Source organism: Haematobia irritans, chromosome 5 (assembly GCF_050003625.1).
Source record: "Haematobia irritans isolate KBUSLIRL chromosome 5, ASM5000362v1, whole genome shotgun sequence".
NCBI classification, from domain to species: Eukaryota; Metazoa; Arthropoda; class Insecta; order Diptera; family Muscidae; genus Haematobia; species Haematobia irritans.
Window position 1 is genome coordinate 540,290 of NC_134401.1, and position 23,577 is coordinate 563,866.

Sequence of the window (23,577 nt, forward strand, 5' to 3'; positions counted from 1 at the left end):
TATCTGATATTCCTGCTAACATATACACGATTTATGGATGTTATTTGTTACTGATTAACCCCTATTCGAATTTTCAAGCGTAACGAAAAGATAAGGTAATGGGAACCTTTGAGATTTTGGCGAAAATAGTCATCTTTTCAAAATAGCTTTTCTTTAATAATTCGATTTAAAGAAAATAAACTTTTTGTATTGTTGCTTTGTTGGATAATTCACATCGATGTTTTAGCCATATCAAACCATTTATTAATTTTTTATCGGACTTGTTTTTATTAATGTATGTATTAATGTATTTTATTTGTATTTATTCCTTTTAGTTACAATAAGTGGAAAACTCTTTCCAATTAAGTTAGTATATTCGATTTTGCCAAGGGAATGATAGGTATTCTAATTTTCGTATAATGTTTTCTATATAGAAGTTCTCCAAACCCAACTCCAGGTGAGTCTTCTTTTGAATCACAGGTCTTTGTCTTCCAATGTAGTTATGTTATAATATCTAGTTTTTCTTAACAACTTGCTCTATCCCCTGAAAATTTCCCGTTTCCGAATATACCATTTTCAACAATAAACAATTTTCACCAAGATGATCTAGGTGTCTCTATCCATCTGTCTGTATGCAGGAACCACGCATCCTTCAATAATGTATAGATGTTCCGCATTGGTTCATGTTTTGATATAGCTTGTATATTGACACATCCATCCGATTTTTCTTTTTTAAAAATAAAAAAAGGCACAATTTTTATCCGACGTGCCTGAAATATTCAATATTCACATCATATGATGTGACATGTATTAAACGTTATTAACGTTATTAAGTTAGGTTGTGTTCGATTTTAGCTCGTTTTCAAAATAGTTGATGTGGTTGTTGGCCCTTGAAGGGTTAATTGTAAATTTATTTTTTAGCGAACCAAACTTATTTCTCAGAATAGACCACCGCACGCTATATTTAAAAGGATAAGCAAAAAAAAAAAACGAAAACAATAACAGATACATTCCAAAAACGTTTGCTGTAGGCAGCGAGAAGATTCATATGTATGTATGTGTACATGTGTGTATAACTCAAATTCATTGATATTTTGAGTGGTATCATGTAACAGAGTAACTCCTAAGATTTATAACACATACATATCCAACAAGGCGTGGACAATAGCTGACATACATACAAATACATATATTAGAATTTTAATTTAATAAATAGTATTAGTATAATTACTCAACTTGTAACATACATGCATTTGATTTGTTTATATACAGAAACCATTTTGTTTATTCAATCACGAGATTAGGTTAGGTATAGTGGCAGCCCGGTATTTCAGGCTCACTTAGACTACTCCGTCCATTGTGATACCACATTGGTGAACTTCTCTCTTATCACTGAGTGCTGCCCGATTCTATGTTAAGCTCAATGACAAGGGACCTCCTTTTTATAGCCGAGTCTGAACGGCGTTCCACATTGCAGTGAAACCACTTAGAGAAGCTTTGAAACCCTCAGTAATGTCACCAGCATTTCTGAGAGTTTCAAAGCGAGATTGATAGTATCAATTACAAATTAAGTTTGAATTTCAATTAATTGTTTAACAGAGCCAAATAAAATTTTAATCGGTTTATTCGGTAATTTGGAGGTTTCTAACTTCTACTAATTTTTATTTAACAAATGTAATAATTTTTTTTTGTGTAAAGAGAGGACTAAAAAGTATTCTAGTACATATGTAATTTAAATTTAAGGTTAATCGGAGAATAACAGTTGGGCTAGTATTGGAAATTACACTAAAAATGGATTTATTTATTCTGAAAAAATCTTTAATCTGAATTTCAGATTTTATCAAATTTATTATGATGAATTATTTTGAATATTTAATATAAATTAGTGCAAAATATCCATAATATGTCCTTGCATGTGAATGAAATTTAATTTTCGATAAAAATACTTATTAATTTAATATTCTAAAATTTCTTTCTAGCTAAAATTAAGTCAAAATCTCAATCAATATTTGGCATAGACTATATTTAAAAGCAAAAGCTTTTGCATTTGTCAACAAACATTTTTTGTTATTGGTATCGGATAATAACTTTCGTTGTGTTTTTGATAAATAATTGGGTTCTAACTTCAGGATTTATTAGAATTGTAATTTATTTTGACATGAAGCATTTTTTTGCTTTTATTATGCAAAATTTGTTATGATTTTCTTTTACTTGTAAGCGTTTTCTTTTACAGCTATAACATACAATTCGATTGTTGTTGTCGACTTTCATCTATATTCAAATTATCATGTATATGTGTCGAATTTTTATATACATATGTATGTATGTTATGTATTTCATGCCGGCACCCAGCCAGACATTCGAAATACACACAGACACTTTGAAGATTACTCTTAGTGGCATCAGGATGAGTGTCAAAGGTCCTGTGAAATAAGTACCCGTAGATATACATAAATACATTCACGGGAATGTCCATAAATACAAATTCATTTGTAGGGAGTAACAGTATCGAATAGCTTGTGCATATGAGAGAATGCCTTTATTTAACCTTGTGTCCTTTTTGGGAATAGCAACAGAGTAAACTCGCTCTCGAAATCTGTCGCTCTCTTTATGTTTTTGATGATTATCTCTTAGTTTTTGACATAATTAAAATTTTTGCAGTGTTTACATTGGTTTCAAAGTTGTAATTTTGTCATAATCTATTGCGTTTTCTATCGCAAACTAAATTGTTGGCGAAGGTACCCTCAGAATCTTCACCCCGTTATGAGTAGGAACTCAAATTATGCATACACACAAACATTTTTATACCCACCACCATAGGATGGTATATTAACTTTGTCATTCCGTTTGTAACACATCGAAATATTGCTCTAAGACCCCATAAAGTATATATATTCTGGGTCGTGGTGAAATTCTGAGTCGATCTGAGCATGTCCGTCCGTCCGTCTGTTGAAATCACGCTAACTTCCGAACGAAACAAGCTATCGACTTGGAACTTGGCACAAGTAGTTGTTATTGATGTAGGTCGGATGGTATTGCAAATGGGCCATATCGGTCCACTTTTACGTATAGCCCCCATATAAACGGCCCCAAAATTTGGCTTGCGAGGCCTCTAAGAGAAGCAAATTTCATCCAATCCGGCTGAAATTTGGTACATGGTGTTAGTATATGGTCTCTAACAACCATGCAAAAATTGGTCCACATCGGTCCATAATTATATATAGCCCCCATATAAACCGATCCCCCGATTTGGCTTGCGAGGCCCCTAAGAGAAGCAAATTTCATCCGATCCGGCTGAAATTTGGTACATGGTGTTAGTATATGGTCTCTAACAACCATGCAAAAATTGGTCGACATTGGTCCATAATTATATATAGCCCCCATATAAACCGATCCCCCGATTTGGCTTGCGAGGCCGCTAAGAGAAGCAAATTTCATCCGATCCGGCTGAAAATTTGTACGTGATGTTAGTATATGGTCTATAACCACCATGCAAAAATTGGTCCACATCGGTTCATAATTATATATAACCCCCATATAAACCGATCACCAGATTTGACTTCCGGAACCTATTGGAAGGCCAAAATTCATCTGATTCAGTTGAAATTTGGTATGTGGTGTTAATATATGGCCTCAAACTCCCATGCAAAAATTGGTCCATATCGGTCCATAATTATATATAGGCCCCATATAAACCGATCCCCAGATTTGACCTCCAGAGCCCCTTGGAAGAGCAAAATTCTTGCCATTCGGTTGAAATTTGGTACGTGATGTTAGTATATGGTATCCAGCAACCATGCAGGAATTGGTTCCTATCAGTCCATAATTATATATAGCTCCCATATAAACCGATCCCCAGATTTGACCTCCGGTGCCTTTTGGAGAAGCAAAATTCATCCGATCTGCTTGAAATTTGGTACGTGGTGGTAGTATATGATATTTAACAACCATGCCAAAAGTGGTCCAACACAGTCTTTCGTAGAAGTTTCTACGCAATCCATGGTGGTGGGTACATAAGATTCGGCCTGGCCGAACTTGCGGCCGTATGTACTTGTTTTCTGATTCTATCACGAAATTAATTGATTCATTTAATTTTTTAATTGAAATGTATTCAATCACGAAATTGTTGGTATCAATAACATAATTAAACATTAAAAAATACTCGATTAAAAAATTAATTGATTTCATTAGAAAATTCAATTAAAAACGTAACGGTCTTAGAGTTTTTAGTTTGATTAAAAATTTAAAAATTTTCCTTCACTTTGTTATTTTACTTAGTCTTTGCTTAAAGAGTGTATCAATTAATTTTTAATTAAAAATTTTCAATCATTGACTTAATTAACTTAAAGTTTTTATCTTGTTTAAAAAGTTAATTGTATCAATAAATTTATTAATTGAAAAAATTTTCAACTTTTTAATTGGAAATATTTTGGTGATATTTTTTTCTAAGCTTAAATGAGCATCCCAGTTATTTTGTGCAATTTAAGATGCACAATTGTAAACCACCAAAAAGGTTTACTTTTTTATATATTTTTAATCATAAACATTTATCAATTTGTAATAAATTCATATTTTTTATTTTTATCTATTTTGCACTTACGATCATGTGTTGTACAAAGAAGGTACGATTATGAGCATGGGAGTAGAAGTGGTGTGTAGTAACGATCAGAAGAATCAGTTGGAGACTCATAGCGTACCATATTGATGCCTGCCCGTCTGTCCATGTATTTTTGTGCTCAAAGTAGTTCGCAATTTTATATTGATCTTTTTCCGGTTAATGCAAAGATCATTGATTTATGATCAAAAGATCAGTTTCTTAAGTGTACCATATAGTAGGAACTAAAAAATTATTTGAAAGTGTCGAATGTTTTATTTCCAATTCTGTGATTGATACTATAATTTTCATGATTGAGATAATATCAATTAAAAATTAACTGGATCAATTATTTTCGTGATTGAATAAAAAAAATCTGTGAAAAACGGGGTTAGTGAGTGTATCGCTCTTGGAAGATAACCTCCGGACGTCTAGTACATACACATAAATAAATAAATTTGGTATATCACTTTTGATTCACTATAATACACTACCAATTTACAAATGATGGTCATGCCGTTGTCATTTTAGTTCCATACTTGGCTGGGTAAAAAAAAAAAAACTACTTAATAAAGAAACCCTTTGCAATAGTTCAATGTATAAAATCGCAAAAAGTACAAAGATGAGAGAGCTGCATTTATTTATTCATGCTTTAAGTAAAAACGAAAACAAAACCAATGTCTTCCTTCTACTCAAGCCCTAACAAGGATATGTTTGTGCTCAACTCAGACTGTCACATGTAGCCATAAGAGACATCATTTTTCTACTCCCTTTTGTGGGATTCTCTTGTTAAGTTTCTCCTCGTTGAACGATGATGGAATTTGTGCGTGGCTTTTTGAGAAAGAGAGAGATTCGCCAATGAGTTTCCTTGTGTTTGTGTGTGTCCGTTTAAGGTTATCCTACGGGAAATTTCCGTGCAAACACTTTAGTTTATTTTTAGACGTTAACAAGTAGAGTATAGACACCGCTTTTCATCTACAATTCTCTGCGATTAGCACCACACCAGCAGACAGTTTTTTTCCAGGAGACCAATGGTTGTTAAATTTTAAACTAAAAAGAGATTTTTGTATACATTTTAAAAGGTTTCCATACGATTTTGCAAGGATTTTAATGGATTCGTGTGTCGTGTCGTTTGAAAGCTAAGGAAGAAATAACAAAATTGATTAAACAAATTTACGAGCAAAAAAGCAAAGGGAACAAACGTTGCCTTGGCAAAATATAGATAATATCCAACAGATAAACAAAACAAACACGACCACAACTATTAATAATTGCGAAAAAGTGGTATTAACAAACTAACAAAAAAGAAAAAGCAACACCAAGAACAAATAAATAACTAAAAAAAGGGGAATAATCCCCGCCTCGCCCAGTTTCAATACTGTACACAGAAATTCGCCTTTAAAGTGTTCTTTCCAATTTTAAAAGAGAAATTTTGTCTTAAACGAATCCCTCCGTGTTTTCTTTTGAAAACAAAAAAAATCAAAGGTCGAGTGCATTTTAATACTTTTTTTGTTTGAAATTACTAGAAGTAGCTGTAAAAACTACAGAAAATTCACTTAAAATGGGCTGTAATACAAGTCAGGAGTTAAAAACCAAAGATGGCTCATCGACCGGTGTCAATGGAACCACGGCTGCAGTCGGGGAACACAATGGGGAGAATGTCACTAGCGAACAGAATTGCAACAACGAAGATGCCCAACAACATCAAAACGGGGGCGATATGGGGCAAGAGGGAATGAAATCATTGGCCACAACAAAAACACCTACGACCGAGTCCAGCAAAACGCAACACTCAATCAATTCGAACGGTGATGCGACAAACATCAAACATCTCAATAGTTCATCACTACCCCCAATGGCAAAAGAGAATGGCTCCATACCCCAAAACTCCTGCAATAAGGCTGAAATATCGGAACTCAATGACATGGATGACATGGGCGAAGATGAAGGTGAGTCATAACAACACGTATATACACACACCCGCATAAAATCCCCCACTCGCCTTTGGCTTTACTTTCATTCTATGATTGCTATGAATATCCATGTCCTCCGAAACCATTGTCGCTTTCAAAATTATCGATATCTCGTGTGCCTTTCGCAGACTAGGATACATCGAACCATGTTCGCTTCGTTGGTTTATTTTTATGTTTCTATTTACAATTTTAATGCGGTTAACGTCCCCCCACCACCCCCTCAAGTGTTTGACCACATAAGGTGTGTTTGGGAGTTCCTTTTAAATAATTCCGTATGGCTACACTCCCATTTATTTTCTAACCCACACTCCCTTCCAAAAAGACGACACTGACTTTTAAATTCAATTATCCACGGTAAGTATGTATGGAACATTTTGTTCATATTAATGAACTATTCAAGCGCTCGACAGTTAGTTGCCAGCTGCTTGGGGTGGAGCACCCTATGGGACTCGTTTTGCACATTTTGGTGTTATTTCAAACTGGGTTTGTACCATTGGAATTTCCATAAATTAGTAGGAATTCTGTTTTTTCCGAACGAGATACTTAATTGCATTAGTTTCGAGAAGTTTAGTTTTTGCGTGCCACACACAACCTCTCATTTCTTAGACCACTACACCCGGCATTTCGGATGCTGAATCTTCCTGAACCGAATAGTAGATATTGTAGTTTATCTTCGTCGGACAATTTTCCGATTTTTAAGTTCAAGTACACACTGTTGCCATGATCATATTGGAACACAAAATATGACATAATTGTGGCGAATATTTTCACCGCAACCATGTTCGCCCAGTGAACATAGTGTTACTAAATAACAGGGTTTTTCATTTAAGATGTCATGATACAGATGAAAAGAAATTTGTCCATCAAAAATGTTTTTCTCCCAGTTAAATGAACATGACCACTATCTAAAATGATGTTTAAGAAAATATCTTTTTCTCATTTAAACATTCGCAACATTATCTTTAAGAAAAAAAAATGTTTGTAGAAAATGTATTGCTTAACTAATTCCTTGTTTGTGTTTATAATATCGTATAAACAAACATCTTTCTATTTCGGTTTAAATTCAACAAAAACTAATCATTCCATATATACATGGTTCCCTAATCAAGTGTACAAGCGTACACAGACAGGTAACTGCAAATAAGAACAAATTACGGAGTATAGAAATGCAGAACAAAAAAAAACGCAACCCTATTCTATTCTTCAATTACACCTCATTTCGTTTATGTTCACCTAAAACCACGAGCAAGCCACGTATGAATGAATAGATTATCACAAAATACATTAATTCCGTAGCCTCCATCGAGTCTAAGCAACAATCAAAATTCAACTGACATGCAAAACGAAAGTTGTCTCGAAACATGTGGGAAATGAAACAATGTTCATAGTATTTGCGACCGTGGAAAGGTTCGTGTTATGAAAATACTCTTTTCGCTTCAAGAATATAAAAAAATGGTCTGGAAAAAAGTACATGATATTCCCCACCATGAAGTGGTAAAATTTGGATTAGCATAAATATGTACAGTTATAAATGGGGGAAGAACATTTGGTTTTTGTGTTCCTTTAATTGAGTCCTTTCCACAGAAAATATTTTTCCGGATGCACTCTCTACGGGTTCATGCTGAATTTATTAATTTTAAATAAACTCATTTAAAATAAGTATTAAAGCGAAGCAATGCTGTAATGTTTCAAAATGACTATATGGTATTTTCCATTGGGTTATATTTCGGAGAAATCTTGAAATTGTTGTACCCACCACTAGTACACCCCAGCAACTTCCGTTCTAGACGAATGAGCAATACTTATTAGAATATGAATGGTTAGCATGCCCGCCTTGCAAACACAAGGTCGTGGGTTCGATTCCTGCTTCGACCGAACACCCAAAAGTTTTTCAGCGGTGGATTATCCCACCTCAGTAATGCTGGTGACATTTCTGAGGGTTTCAAAGCTTCTCTAAGTGGTTTCACTGCAATGTGGAACGCCGTTCGGACTCGTCTATAAAAAGGAGGTCCCTTGTCATTGAGCTTAACATCGCATCGGGCAGCACTCAGTGATAAGAGAGAAGTTCACCAATGTGGTATCACAATGGACTGAATAGTCTAAGAGAGCCTGATACATCGGGCTGCCACCTAGCCTAACCTAACGTGCATAATGACGAGACAAACACCGCCTCCCTACATTCAATGTTTGACTGAAGTACGTACGCTTAGGTTATAAGTTCACCATGAAGCATCAGTACCCATGGCAACGAAGGACGACAGATAGCTTAAGCTTAAACGCTTTTTTGCTTTGTAGTTAAGATGCAAAAATACAACAAATTTAAAGACAAGTTCATTAATTTTGAATAATTATTAAAGCCAAGTTGACCTTAGTCAAACAAAATTTTCTTTCATGTGAAGACACCCAGTATTAAGTAGAATCACTTAACTATAAGGACAAACCGACTTCATTACAAAGTTTATCGCCTTTGGGCAAGGAAAAAAACTTTATATGAGAGAAATGCGTCTTCTATGCTAAACAAAATTGTCATTCGTATTTTAAGGACATGAAATCTTTGGCCTCACGACAATAGTTTTTTTTTTCAGTATAATAGAGTAAAATGTTAGACATTTAACATTTGAATCGTGCACTGTATTAATTACCCGAAAGTAGTAAAATGCCGTTAATTTCGCAGAGACGGCGTACACCCAGAGAAGGAATATGATCACATCATATCATATTCATTCTCTGCGTGAAATTTTCGTTTTGTTAATTCGCAGCTATCATTTTCTTCTTCGCAAATTTTATATACTTTCTGTATAAGACATTCATGTACAGATTAAAAAAACTTAAGTTTAGGGTGGATCACCTCCAATTACTATGGTTATTTAGCCTTCATTTCCACACAAAAATTTTTAGAAGAGATGGATGTTACAAAAAAAGTTTAAAGAAAAATTGATTTATATGAATGGGGCGCTTAATACGGGAGTGAAATGACAAGTCAAAATGGTATTAAATAGGGTTGGGCCTACTGTCATATCATTGCAGACCTCCTCCTACAAAAATTTCACAAAACATCGAGATTTAATGAATACAGTAAGGTTATCTACACTGAAAAACTACTAAACCGTTTTATGAGAAAAATAAGCAATTTCGGATGAAAATGTAACTAAATTGTATTTTAGGTTTGAGATTTCCACCATAACTTAGTCAAATTTGACTGACAATAAAAAATCTTTGGCGCCAAATTATAATACAAAATCATCCAACCAATTCCCAAAGGGAAGGTTTTGCAGAGGAAAAAGAGAACTCTCCTGGTATACGAATATTCAAGTTTGAACCGGTTAAGATAACAAAAGAACTTCTTTACTAAAATGTCTTCAATTTTCTTTTTGTTAACAGCCGGTTAAAGCTAATCGGAGCTATGTAAAATTGGCCGTTATTGTATAACGATTTATTGTTTAATCACTTATATCGAACATCGAATAGGCAAATAAAAGAAGAAGAAGATGGGATGGTTTAATATAAAATGGATCAACAATTTCAAAGAAATTTTATTTTTAGACAAAATGCCGCAATTATTATCGAAATACCCTATAACATTACGTGTCCAAGTCTGTGCGACTGCGTCTGTGTGAGTGCGAATGTGAATGCTTTCATGTATTAAAAGGATATTGTTATTCCATATACATACCATACAGATGTATATGTGTTTGTTTTCCTTGTTGTTGGGCCCAGTAGACAAAATGGATGTAAAAGTGGCGCCAGTCGCCACTCTGTTTATATACAGAAATGATATTGGTTATCAGGTTGGCTCTTAGATGCTCTATTCTCCCACTGACGTCTACTATACTTCCTATAGATGAGCTTTTTGTTGTGGACCCAAAGGCAACACCAACAATAGAAGTATAACAAAAACAACGGAAAATGAAATCATTTTTATACAATTAAGTATATTAAATGGAAATTGAATTCACGTTTTAGCCAGCTAGCAAGTTGCCGATTTTGTCTACAATGCAGATGAAATAGACGGTTGGTGCGGAAAGCAGTCAAAATAGAGGTGATCTGTGTAAAGTGTAAAGGAAAAACAGTAATTTTATGGAAGTCCAAAGCTTTGATTCCTCTCTAATGGACGAAAGGGGGTAGGCAATAACTATGCCCGTAGTACTGAAAAAGTATCCAAGCCTAGGCATCTGCATTGCAAAATAACAAGTAAATTTCAATTAGTAGTAGTAGTAGAAGTTTAAAAAATCGTTGAATGTTGATTAGAGTGTAATAATTGGTGTAATAATTTTGAAATGGCAGAAGAATTGCCGCAAAATAGAAAGAGTGATGATTGAATTTGGGATTTTCGTTTATATTGTATGAATGTATTTCTCTTGAATTACGGGTTTGGTATTTTATATTTCCAAATTGAAATCACGTTGTTTAGACATAAGGATGAATTAAAAACTAATTAATTTTGAAAAAAAAAAAATGGTTGCAGGTTTAGATATAATTCCTATATATTCGAAATCTTTGCACAATACTTTAAAGTACAACCATATTGGTTCAGATTTACATATGCATAGAGTACACTGAAAAGACATTCTCGTGAGCCCAAAGATTTCATGTTCTTAAAATACGAATGCGAATTTTGCTTAGCATAGTTTGTTTTTCTTGTACAAAAGTCGATACAATTTTCAATGCGGTAGTTTTTTTTTTAACTAGAAATCTTTTTATGGGAGAAAATTTGTTTGAATAAGGCCAAATTGGATTTAATTATTCAGAAATATTCTTCAAAATTATATATCATGTTAGCCTGATACCGAAACAGGCAATTGACATCCAAATGCATTATATCTAATTATACAATTATTTTTCGAGCTTTATGGACAAAATAATGAAATCGTCTTTAAATTTGTAAACTTTTTGTATCTTGACTATAAAGCAAAGAGTGTTCAAAAATGGAAGATGTTTTTCAATAATTAATTTTGAAGTCGAGTTTTACTTGAAACATTGCATAATTTCTATTTGAAGTCGAATCTGAAATTGGAAATTTATGTTGTCGTTAACTCGTTTTTAAACAATTTTGAGATCAGATGAAAAAAGGCGAAAAAACTAATTTACTAAATACAAGTACGTAAAACTCAAAACTAAAAGAAATTTGTGTCTTAAATACACCCTTGCTTAAATTCTCCGCTTCTTTTGCTCGGGATTAATACCAAAATCCTTAAAGGAAGGTCAAAATCTTTGGATCCAAGTAAACTTTTTTTATTGAGTGTAGAATAAATTTATGTCTTTAATATATCCTTACTTCAATTCTCCGCTTCTTTGACTCGGTATTATTACAAAAATCATTAGTGTAAAGACAAAATCTTTGGAACCGGACATGCTTTTTTTTCAGTGTATGGTCATAAGCAAAATTTTGAACAGTAAATTTTTTATTTCATTCGACAGTTTTTTATGTAAGGAGTACTAGCCATATTGTAATCTCCCACAAATGTTAAGTATATAGAGTGATACCTAAATATTCACAGATTAGCCTAATTTGGAATAGATTGGTAAACCATTATGTCTATTAGCTGACAGTATCAATGTATACTAACATGCCACTGATTAGCTCTTCATATCTCACACCTACACTGTACAACAATTATAGTTCAGTGAAAATATTTATGGTGTTGCCAATTCAAGATGTTGAATTTTTATTGACTCGTTCTTATTTTTAAAGTAGACACTCTATCTACGCTTATATTTGCTTATATATGCATATATATATATATATATATATATATATATATATATATATATATATATATATATATATAAATATATATTTTTGCTTTAATATACATAAAATGTTTGTGTAATATATTTTTGCCCTTTTTCTATATTCCTATTGTTGTCTTTTTTTTTTGTATTTAATTATATATGAACGCTACAAACAAAAAACATACAACAAACAAAATGCCAAACAAACAAAAACGGACAATGACATTTGCTGCACTTTGCTATTCATGCGCACTCCAATAAACTCAACTGCACCGCAATTGTATAAAATACCTCCAAACTTGGTAATGATGCAAAAATGAATGAATGAAAACAATGATGACCGGGGAACGGAAGAAGAAATTCATGTAGCCCACCACCACCACCACCATCATCATGGCAGCACCAAGATCCGTCGAAATCCTTTAAAAAATTTGGATCTTGATTTCAAATTTGATGTTAATTCCTTTTAGCCGATTTGCCAGAATGCCACAACCATACCATCCTTAGGGGCACTTACCATTGGAGTGTGAGTGAGATTTCAGTTCTTGTTTCAATCTTCCATAGATTTATGTTTTCGAGTCAATATTCATACATTCTTAATACATACATATGGAATATATAAATATACATATATGTACACATTCTCTCTCTCTCTCTTGCATCATTAACATTTTTATTCCTAACATCCAACCATGCTCAATAGATGTCGTATTTTCTTAATCATATAAAGAATCATTTAAATTAGTAAATTTTGCAATAATATCGATAAGTGTAGTGCATGTGTGTGTGTGTGTTTCTTTAATTTTCCTAGGATTCAAAGGATATTGTAGTCATTTGTTATATCTATGTATATTTACTTCGTCTATTACTTCTAATTCGGAGAAATGCATGCTCATGATAATTTATAACCAAAATCTTATTTGGTATGGGAAAAATGATAAAATTTTAAAGATTCTTCGTGATTGCAATGATTGTGGTTGATTTTTTATCTGAGAAATTTTTAATTTCCATATTTCATAGCCAAGCTAGTAGCTTAGATGAAATAAATTTTATAGTTTAGCTTAAGTTATCACTTCCCGCCATAAGGAGTAAATATTTTTGTCTTGGAAAATTTTTCAAGAAATACGGGCAAAATAAATAAGATATAGAAATCTTCAGAAAAGTTAATTTAGTATTGGAAAATTCCTCAACATTCTCGGCATCATTTGGGCTAACTGCTATATATAGGCCCGTAGAAATCACTTGAATTTTGCACATCAGAGCATTTATTTTTCAGTAAACCTGAACTTTAATAGCGGATTTTTTTTTTTAACCAGAAGGCTGATTACTTCTTCCGAAGTGTAGATCGAAGTTTTGATAAACATATGTAGCACATTTTTTTCTGGAATATGATTTAATAGCAATATTCTTGGCAATAAATATCTGCCAAGACATGCATATACTGTCCTTAAAGACATAATACCCATACTTAACATAAAATTGAAGGAGTCCCCGCTGTGCAATGTTTACCATGCCCGCCTTGCATACAAAGGGTCATGGGTTATCTCCTTGCAGTTGGTGACATTTCTGAGTGTCTCACAACTACTCTAAGTGGTTTCACCGTAATGGGGAAACGCCGTTAGGACTCGACAATCATTGACCTAAACATATAATCGGACAGGATTTATTAATAAGACTGAATTGCCTGAGTGGGCCTATGATAATGGGCTGCCACAATACATAATCTAACCAATATAACATATAGTTTAGAAATATACATATGAAGAAAAAAAATTAAAACAGGAGTGGGCTTCTTTTCTCTCTCAATGTTTGATCTAGATCTATACATGTATTCTAAATTTATGATGACACTTTGTGAAGCTTGAAATGGGAGTTCAATGTGTCTGGAAAGAATTTGATGACTTTGATAGTCTTTGTTGGAAACTATATTCTATATTGCCAGACATTTAAGTTTTATGCAAAATGTAAAAAAAAAATTATATTCACATATTTTTTTCGGATCTCAAGAGTAGTGTTCAATAGTAAAGTTTGCGTAAAATCTGGCGTTCATATACCATATTGGCATATATACCTTCTTGATTGTGGCCTTAATTCTTTGAACTTTTCTGTTAGACAAAAAGATAGTATTGTTCTAGAAAAATATAGGAATTGTTAAAAATAAAATAAAAAGAAATTTATATAAAAAGTTCTGTTTTCTATATTTCTGTTGATGTTCAATTGTTTGAATTTTTTAACCAACCTAAATAAAGCTTTTTTACTAATTATATTTTGTCTTTTGTCCATTTATTTGCAGGTAATTTAAGTTTATAAGCTTCCAACAGAGTTATGTTGACGATAACAGTGTATGTTCAACAATAAACTTTGTATAACAGAGGTGTAAAGCTTTTGATAGATTTAGCATCCATTTGTGGGGGAATATGTGTGGAAGGTAAATCGGCAATACCAGTAATGGGCCGATGAATAAAGCTTTTAGGTCATTCCCTATTCATATCTTAATCGCGCTCTCTCCAAAGTTGAACTTTTATACAAATACATTTGGATGTATATACATCTGTTTACGAGGCATGAAGGTAATCCTAGCAACAAAGACTCCACCAAAAAGATTTAATACTTTAACTATGATAGATAGGTCGACTTGAAAATTCTTCTTCTGAAAATACTTCAGGTTAAAATTGTCTCACTTGTTTTCCCAGAAACTATGAGACCTGTTTCATCTGCTTCTCGTTTTTGAGAGCTGTAGTTTAGATATTTAACAGTAATAAGCTGTAAGCTTTTGTTGAATAAGCAATTTGGTAAACTTTCAGCTCTGGGAGGCCTTAATGGAGAAATAATAACAATGTTACATTTGCTCTCTTGCTGTATCTCTCAACTAATTGTAATGAGCTTTCGCTTTACAACAACAATAGCCATTATAAACTTTTCTCAATGCTTCCGCACTAGCAGAAAGTTTGCCTACATTTAGGCTTCCTCAAATTAATAGCGTTAATATTTTGCCTCTGCCCGTGTAGTGTGGGACACATACAGATAGACACACGCGTGCACATGTAGTTGTTTTGTTATACCTTTTTTCTGTGGAACACATCTCCAACCACGGATACCACCATCACTGTTGTGTCGTCTCATTGTCTTCTGATAGTGACTTCACGCGCCTGTCTTTGCTTTGTAACAACAATAACGGCAACGACGACGACGACCGACAAAAGCGGCAGCTACAAAAAGCACGTTTGTGTTATCCCTAAACCTGAAAACGACTACGGTTGGTCGTTAGGTCCGACCAACACTGTGCAGCTTTAACGTCTAACGAGGCCAGTGTCACAAACAAAACCAAATCGAACGTTGGACGAGTAAGGTTCTTTTTTCATTATACTGATCCTAAAGTCGCAACAACAGAAATAACAGAACGGGTGCGTAGCATAACTCACTTAGCCATAACCAACGACGGTTCTTAAGGTCTGCAAGTTTTTCAAATCTATTAACGGACAGTTACAAAGAAACTGCTGCAAGGGTAATTATATCAAGTAACCCACATCCACAAAAACGAATTTCAATTAGACCAATATTCACCGAAAAAAAAATTAAACCACCCAAAGAATAGAAACCGGCAGCGGACACAGAAAAACTTCTCAGTTCCTGTTTCACAAAATCCAACAGTAAAACAACTCCAATCTCCATTAAAAAAGGGTACGTACACTTCATTCACTACTACAACCACTGCATCTACAATTAAATAGAAATATTGAAATCATTTATATAGATGAATATTACTTCATACATATTAATCCTTAAAACTAAATAGGGATACAAAAGTGACATCTCAAGACGCAAAAAAAAAAAACTTACTAATATGTATTAACAAACTCTCCCCCATGTTTATACCTTTGCTACAAACTTAAGCCAAGACATTTTACACCATCATCATAGATTGTACGAAGCTCCTGCTCCTTGTCTGTTCCAATTTGCATAAGGATATTTCATTTGTTTTGTTTATGATGTTATTTATATCAACACCCAGGTGTTTAACAGCCATAACAACGCCATTAATTGATACCTAATGGTGGCCTTCCTTGTCCCAAAACATAGTTGACAAGCACATATAGTTGTATAACTACAACCCCTCCCCTCCCCCAAATAGGCTTTCAGATTTTGTTTAATCACGAATACAAATTTTCCATATGAATAAAAGAGGCCTTGGGCATGACTTGAGGCAAGAGAATATGAACTTAAAATGAAATAAGTTATGATGTGATGGATCCTTGTGAGCACACTCATTAAAATATGACTTTTTGAAAGGATAATTTATGCAGGCGTGAATATTAATTAAAATAAAGTAAGTAGATTCGTTATTACAAACCTTAAAAACACTTCTTAAGCGTGTCTAATCAATATATGCCAGTCGAAGGAAGTTCTTTAAGACTAAGAATTTGTGAGGGATAACTTTCCTTTTGAAGATGTTAACACTCTTATGCAAATAAGGTATAAAATGCAATCTTCGAAATTGTGGACATTCTTTTAACGCTGAAAAACACGGACTCGGCTATAAGAAAGAGGTCCCTTCTCAATGAGTTTAACATAGAATCGGGCAGCACTAATTGATAAGAGTGATACTCGCCACGTGTGGTATCACAATGAATAGTCTATGTGAGCCTAAATATATCGGGCTGCACCTATACCTAACCTAATCTAAAGTTAAAAATGCTCTTAAAAAAACAACAAGCATTGAATCGCTTGTCTTATGTCAAGAAAATTCTTTTCAATAAAAGGGAATTTTGTTTGTCTAAAATTTCCTTCCGAAGGAACGTATTTTGTATTTTGTCATAAAAGGGGAAAAATCTTTTTTATTGTTGGCCAAACTCGTCTTAATTAATTGATTCAATTAAAAATTTTAATCAAAACAAAATTCAATCATTTAATCGTTTAATTTGATCAATTAATTTTTAATTGATTTCTATGATTAATATTGTCAATTCCGGGATTGAAGGGATTTAAATTCAAAATTAATTGGATCAAATAATTTCGTGATTGAAACCAAAAAGGGATTGAAGGGATTTAAATTAAATCAAATAATTTCGTGATTAAAACCAAAAATAATTGTTTTTCTGGGAATTGAGTTGAAATCACTAACAATAGGCTCATATTTGCGGTTAGAGGGTGATAGCAATAAAACGAAATTGTGGACAATCTTTTAAAGCTAAAAAAAAACACGGACTCGGCTATAAGAAAGGACCTCCCTTTATCAATGAGCTTAACATATCAATGAGCAGCACTCACCTGTGGTATCACAATGGACTGAATAGTCTAAAATCTCTTTTTATTATTGGCCGAACTCGTTTTATTAATTGATTTAATTAACATTTTTAATCAAAACTCAATTACAAAAATTCAAATAAATTAATCGTTTAATTCGATCAATTTTTAATTGATTTCTGTGATTAATATTGTCAATACCGTGAATGAAGGGATTTAAATTCAAAATTAATTGTATCAAATAATTTCGTGATTGAAACCAAAAATATTTTTTTCTGTGAATTGAAGAATTTGTAGAAATCATTAATAATGGCCTTATATTTGGTGTTAGAGGGTGATGTTGTCACATTTGTTGTGATTTCCTTCACTCTTATGGCGTTTTTATTTCCTTCCATGGATGATGTTCAAATGTAACTACACCAAATGATTGTTGGTTCAAAGTTAAAAATGACATTTATAATTAGTACCAGAAGCCAAGAGGCTGTTTCTCAAGCATCAAGACGAAACATTCATCTTCGTCCATTTGTTGGGATCGCTCGAAGACAAGTCAAACATAATGTCCATTCAGGCTTTTGATGAAAATACGAGGAGCATTCTTGGGGTTTCTTACACGTTTAATAGGAGCAGCGTGGTAGTCAACATACAAAAGAGCTTTTTTTCGTCAGTATGTAGGTCGCAACGGTTGAGTATAAGCAGCCACTTAATCACACACTTCAGCGCTTGCTATACAAGTGTCAAACTTGTCTAAGGCATTGATGATGAGGATGTTGGCGCTAGTATGCTAGCAGCAGTACGAAATGGGGGTGGTTAGGGTAGACAGGGTATTTTCGAATTTTATATTGGCCCCTACTGCATTCACTACTAAATACTGCTGCTGCACTTTACTTTTATCAAAGCCACTTAACACTGTTATTTTAGCTGATGCCTTAACATTTTTAATCGATGGCAATTCTTACGGGTTGGGTTTGGGGGGCAAACAGTATTTCTGGCAATGATTACCCTTCAAGTTTTTTAAGTCATGCTTTATCGCTTTATTCCGCCGATGAATTTGAAGGATGGATTGTAATATCCTCGAAATGAAGAACAATTGAAGGGATTTGAATAGAGAGCTGTTATGTAGGGAGATTGTACGAATGCTTGACATTGCCTTTTGCACAAATGTGGGAAGAAATGCCTTGGAAAGCAATGTATGAAAGCTCCCATCACTATACCTTTCTTGCTTTTGGTCAATTTGCCGTTTTCCTTTGGACAAAAGTTCATCACTTTAATGGCCTTATATGCAACGCTTATGTACGTCTGCATTTCTCATGGATGTCGGTCATTCTTCATTCTGTCCAACCACCCAAAAAGGGTGCGATGTTTGAAATTTAAATGGTGACCTTGGTGCCCAAGTCGATCGAACGATTCAATTCCTTACTTTAATCACAATTAATTATGGTCATTTATCTGTCAATGGGAATTGAAAAGTAGCAAATGTTTTTTCAGGTTGTGAATCAGGGGTTGTTAGTGGGAGGTATTAAGACAAAACAAGGACTTTAAATGACTATTAGTGCCTAATCAACGATACCAAAAATGGCAATCCTATTAACTAAATTAGATTTAAACGAAATTGGCATCTGAGTGTATTGAAATGCCGTATGTGATTGGAAAAAGGCAGCATAATGAAATAATTTCTTGCCTTATAGAAAGAAATACGGCCAGGTTAGTGAAGATTTCTTTTTAAATTTTAAGGTCTTTATTGTTCAAAATGACGTTATGTGAGAGATTAGAGATTACTAGAATATGGGTAAATTTGTACTATTTTCTTGTATCCTACACATGTTATAAAAACGGCTTGTTTTAATTCCCACACGCACAAAAATTAATTTCTTTTTCCGAAAGCGAACGCAATTTTGTTTTGTTTCAAACAAACAGAGTTCATTGGGGACAAACGTCGCCACGGGTTCGATAAATAAAGATTTATTTGCCTTGTCTTCTTATTTTTCGTTTTGGAGTGAAGATTTCTTTAAAGGCCGGTATGCACCTCTAGCGAAAAATTTCATTCCCATAAGAAATGCATTGCTATTTATGCTAACGAAATTTTCGGTAGCGTTCAATTTCGTAAGTTGGTACGCACCTCTAATGAAAATAACAGGGTTGTCAAAAGCATATTTTGGCAGCAAACATTTAATTTATTACAATCATTGTGTGCGTAAAAGTTTTAAAAGGTCTGTAAATAATAAACAATTTATTTGAGGAATATTTGGAACATATATTAACAATTTTTAAAAGCGATTAGCTGGATTAAAATTTGTGTACACAGCCCTGTTTTTTTGTTGTAGACTTAAATAAATTTTTGCTACCGAAAATTTCGCTAGAGGTGCATACCGGCCTTTATGCACAAAATGGACTTAAAGAAACGAAAATAATTTTTAAAATTTCTCTTTTTTTCATAAAAAAATGCTCTCATCTTTTATTAATGATTTAAATCTAGCTTCTTCTCATTATTGATGCATTGAATAGTTGCCGAAATTGCTATTGATATCAGCCATCATTATGAGGAGACAAAAGCGCACACGAGTCATATTTACAGCTGCAAAGTAGTTTCATTTCATAGAAAACTTTGCTGCGCAGAAATTTATTAAATGAAATTCAAAATGCAAGAAAATTTAAACTGAAATGCTGTGCTTTGAAATCAATTCACTATAGGGAAGTACTACCCCACATAGTGTTACGGATTTACCTATAAGTATGAGGGACCATTGATTGAACGCCCTCCTCTCCTCGACACTAAAGATATCTCTTCGTTTTGAATATGCCTAGGATACAAATTATGTTACAAAACTATAAACTCGTAGAAATGACAAAAAAAATTATCAATAATCATCTGAGGAATATATTTCTTATCAAAAAAATGATATGGACTTGCAAGTCATTAAATATTTTAAGAACTCCATTAAGGTTCGGCTTTTTTTTTGTTTTGACTACAAAAAATGTTGATTAATAACCTTGATTTATCCTCACCGTACTATTGTTTCCGTTTCCTTTTTGTCCCAAATATACGTGGACAACAAAAGGTAGCTTAGTCGAATGCTAATTAGTCACAGCCAGCCTTTAGCTTATTTTCTCGATTGAACTTTGTGATGCCCTTTTTTATTTATGAACGCAAACAAAGGATACTGACACAAAAGTACCTGTCAATAAAGAGACTCACGCAAATACATACAAATACAGTTTGTTTGTTAACTGAAATAATCGATATTGGTCTTCGAAGTTAAACTATTGGGAAGTTATGTATTTAAGGTCACCCCCTCTACGCTTCTAATTGAAAACAGCGATTTGTATTAACGGAAAAGTGAATATAAGCTAGAACAAACGTTGAAACTTCTAACTGGTGATGTGATATTAATTCCAAGCACCACAGATTTGTTCAGTTGTGATTAAAGACGTTTAAACACCTTGGCATAGTTGCCTATCCAAAGGCGGTCCCTTGCTGTTTTATTTATGTTCCTGAACAATGTTATTCTTCCGCTACCCACACACACAAACTGGTCTGAAGCAAACCTTTACATAGACATATTATGTACATACACGATTGTTATACAATAATCCAGGTCAAATGAATAGAAACCACCAGCTGTGCCTGTCCGCCTGCATGCCTATCTGTCTGCTTGGTCCTTCAGACTCCTGTTCCTGCCTCTGCTCTTCTTCCCTTCCTCAATACCCACTAATAATATCTATCTCTGTGCTATGTCCTGTGGTTATCTGCTTGCCTCTATAGGTTTCTGTTTAATGTAGTTGTGGGAGTTCAAGTTTGTGTTCGAGCTTCAATAGCAATACCAATAAAGGTTTATTATTTTACATATGGCTTAAAGACTTGCTATGATGCCTGCTATGCATTTTATATTAAACAATGTCATCGTTTCTACCAACAAACAAACCACAATATCCATTGGACAATGTATTCAATGTAAATGAGAAATTCAAAACAAAAAAATCTAGCTTGAGGCTCCTAGGAACTATGACTATTTATGGTTCAACAATTACAAAATTTATAATCTAACCATATATACGATATTCACATATATATATTAGCTCACTTATTTGACCTCTGTAATTAACTCGCATGTTAGTTTGAAATTTGTGTTATGATAATTTAGCATAAGAATTAAGTTGTCAATATATTTCGATGGGGATTCAGTATGTATATACTTAGTTAAACAGCATACAAAGGGATAATTAATCATTTATTGTGGAATTAGGTTTAATGAACTTATTATTGGAAACTGAAAATTAGCTAACATAGGGACATGGAAAGTATAATTGAGAGGGGCGAACAATATCACATTCTTTTAATTGTTACTTGTTTCATAATATTATGTAGAGTAAATCAAATAGGCATGTACCCTAAACCGTGATGTAATATCAAGGTGGCGTCTTTGAAAAAGGTGACTACAATTTGTTGATGATTATTTTAAAGCATATTAATTTGTATATTGTATCTGCAAATTTTTAGATGAACTTCAACTTAAATATTGGAAATTATGTATACTTCCGGTGCAAACGAAAGTTGAAATTATTGACGTTTAATGAATAAAAATGTAGTATTTGTAGAACAGACATTACCTCTCTTATTTTATCACGGTCTGAACAAAAGAAATGTGAGTTAACATTAATCCATATCCATAAATAGAAAAACATATAATTGGAACTAATAGGAGAAAAATACTGAACAATTTTGTATAATGTACTGGAAGAATAAGGCAAAAAAAGAAAGATAAAATAAAAAGGAAAAATTATTATTTTGTGCCCCATGGCGATAATGAAGGCATAAGAAAGCAAATTTAATTTTATGATAATGGGACATAATCTTCAAGATTTTAGTATATTTATAGATGTTTTGGGAATGCAAATTCTCCTCCCCCCTCCCACTCCAAATTCCACAAATTCATTCTTTGCTTTCAAGCGTGTTATAAAGTTAGGTTAACTAGAAATCTTTTTAAACCGATTACCAATTGGTTACTGGCCCAATTCGATACTGCTCGATAATTGATTTTAATATATCATGAGCTCAATGGTATAGGACATCGTTAAGGACTTATTACACGCAGAGAAGAAACATGATTGCCACAATCATATTCGAAGAGCAAAATAATATGATAGCAGCTATTTTTGCGGCGACCATGTAACATTTTAACCTGCAACCATGTTGGCTCAGTGAACATGGTTCTAAGAAAAATACAATTGTCCTCATCTAAAAGGTTATTATATTGATAAAAAGAATTTTGTTTCCATTAAAAGACAATGGTCACGATCTAAAATGTTATGTTATTCGTCAAAAATGTTTTTCTTCTAGTTAAAAGAACATGGTCACAACCTAAAATGTTTTGATTTTTATGAAAAAACTTTTTTCGTCGTCGAAAAAAGGACGCCACTTGAGAAAAGAAAACACAAAATCAACTTTATTTATTTGTTTTTATTTATTTATAATCTAATTCATTGTTTATTTGTATTTATAATGTCGTGCAAGCAAACTTCACATATTTTTACACACTCTAGTTTGGTTCAATTTCAACAATAAGTAATCATTCCATATTTACATCGTGCCCATCAAATGTACAAACGCAGACATCATGTAACTGCAAATAAAAATAAATTATACCATATATCAAAATGCAGAACAAAAACCAGGTATATTTTTTTCAATTACACTTTCCTTTTTGGTATTCACATAAAACCACGTGCCATTTCTGAATAAATAAATTAACACAAAACACAATAATTCCGTATTCTCCGTCCATTCCAAGAAACAATCAACACACGACTGACGCGCAAAATGAAAATCGTGTGTACCTGCTCAATGTTTTTATAAAATTCTTGTCGCTGCAAAAAAATTAGAAAATTAAATGGTCACGAAAACAATGTACATGGTCTTTATGGCCATGTAATGGTTGTAGACATGTCTATACGTAAACTATAAAAATATTTTTTCTCTGCAAAAAAGTAAAAAAATTGAATGGTCAGATACATGATTTTCCTGACCATATAATGGTCTCAAATTCTATCATTTAAATA

At 33.2% G+C, this 23,577-nt stretch overlaps 1 protein-coding gene and 1 long non-coding RNA gene across 2 annotated transcripts in view; one reads left to right on the forward strand and one right to left on the reverse strand.

Moving 5' to 3' along the window:
* Nucleotides 1-5,188: 5,188 nt before the first annotated feature.
* Nucleotides 5,189-10,566, reverse strand: LOC142241458 (uncharacterized). Its single transcript, XR_012723643.1, has 2 exons — nt 10,220-10,566; nt 5,189-5,623 (listed from the first exon to the last, which is right to left on the reverse strand). It is a non-coding gene; the product is annotated as an uncharacterized LOC142241458 (long non-coding RNA).
* igl (IQ calmodulin-binding domain containing protein igloo) overlaps nt 5,617-23,577 on the forward strand; it is a 59,761-nt gene continuing 41,800 nt past the window's right edge. Inside the window, exon 1 of the mRNA XM_075313224.1 lies at nt 5,617-6,522. Coding sequence (XP_075169339.1) covers nt 6,135-6,522 — 388 coding nt within the window. The 5' untranslated portion in view covers nt 5,617-6,134. The remainder of the gene's footprint in view (nt 6,523-23,577) is intronic.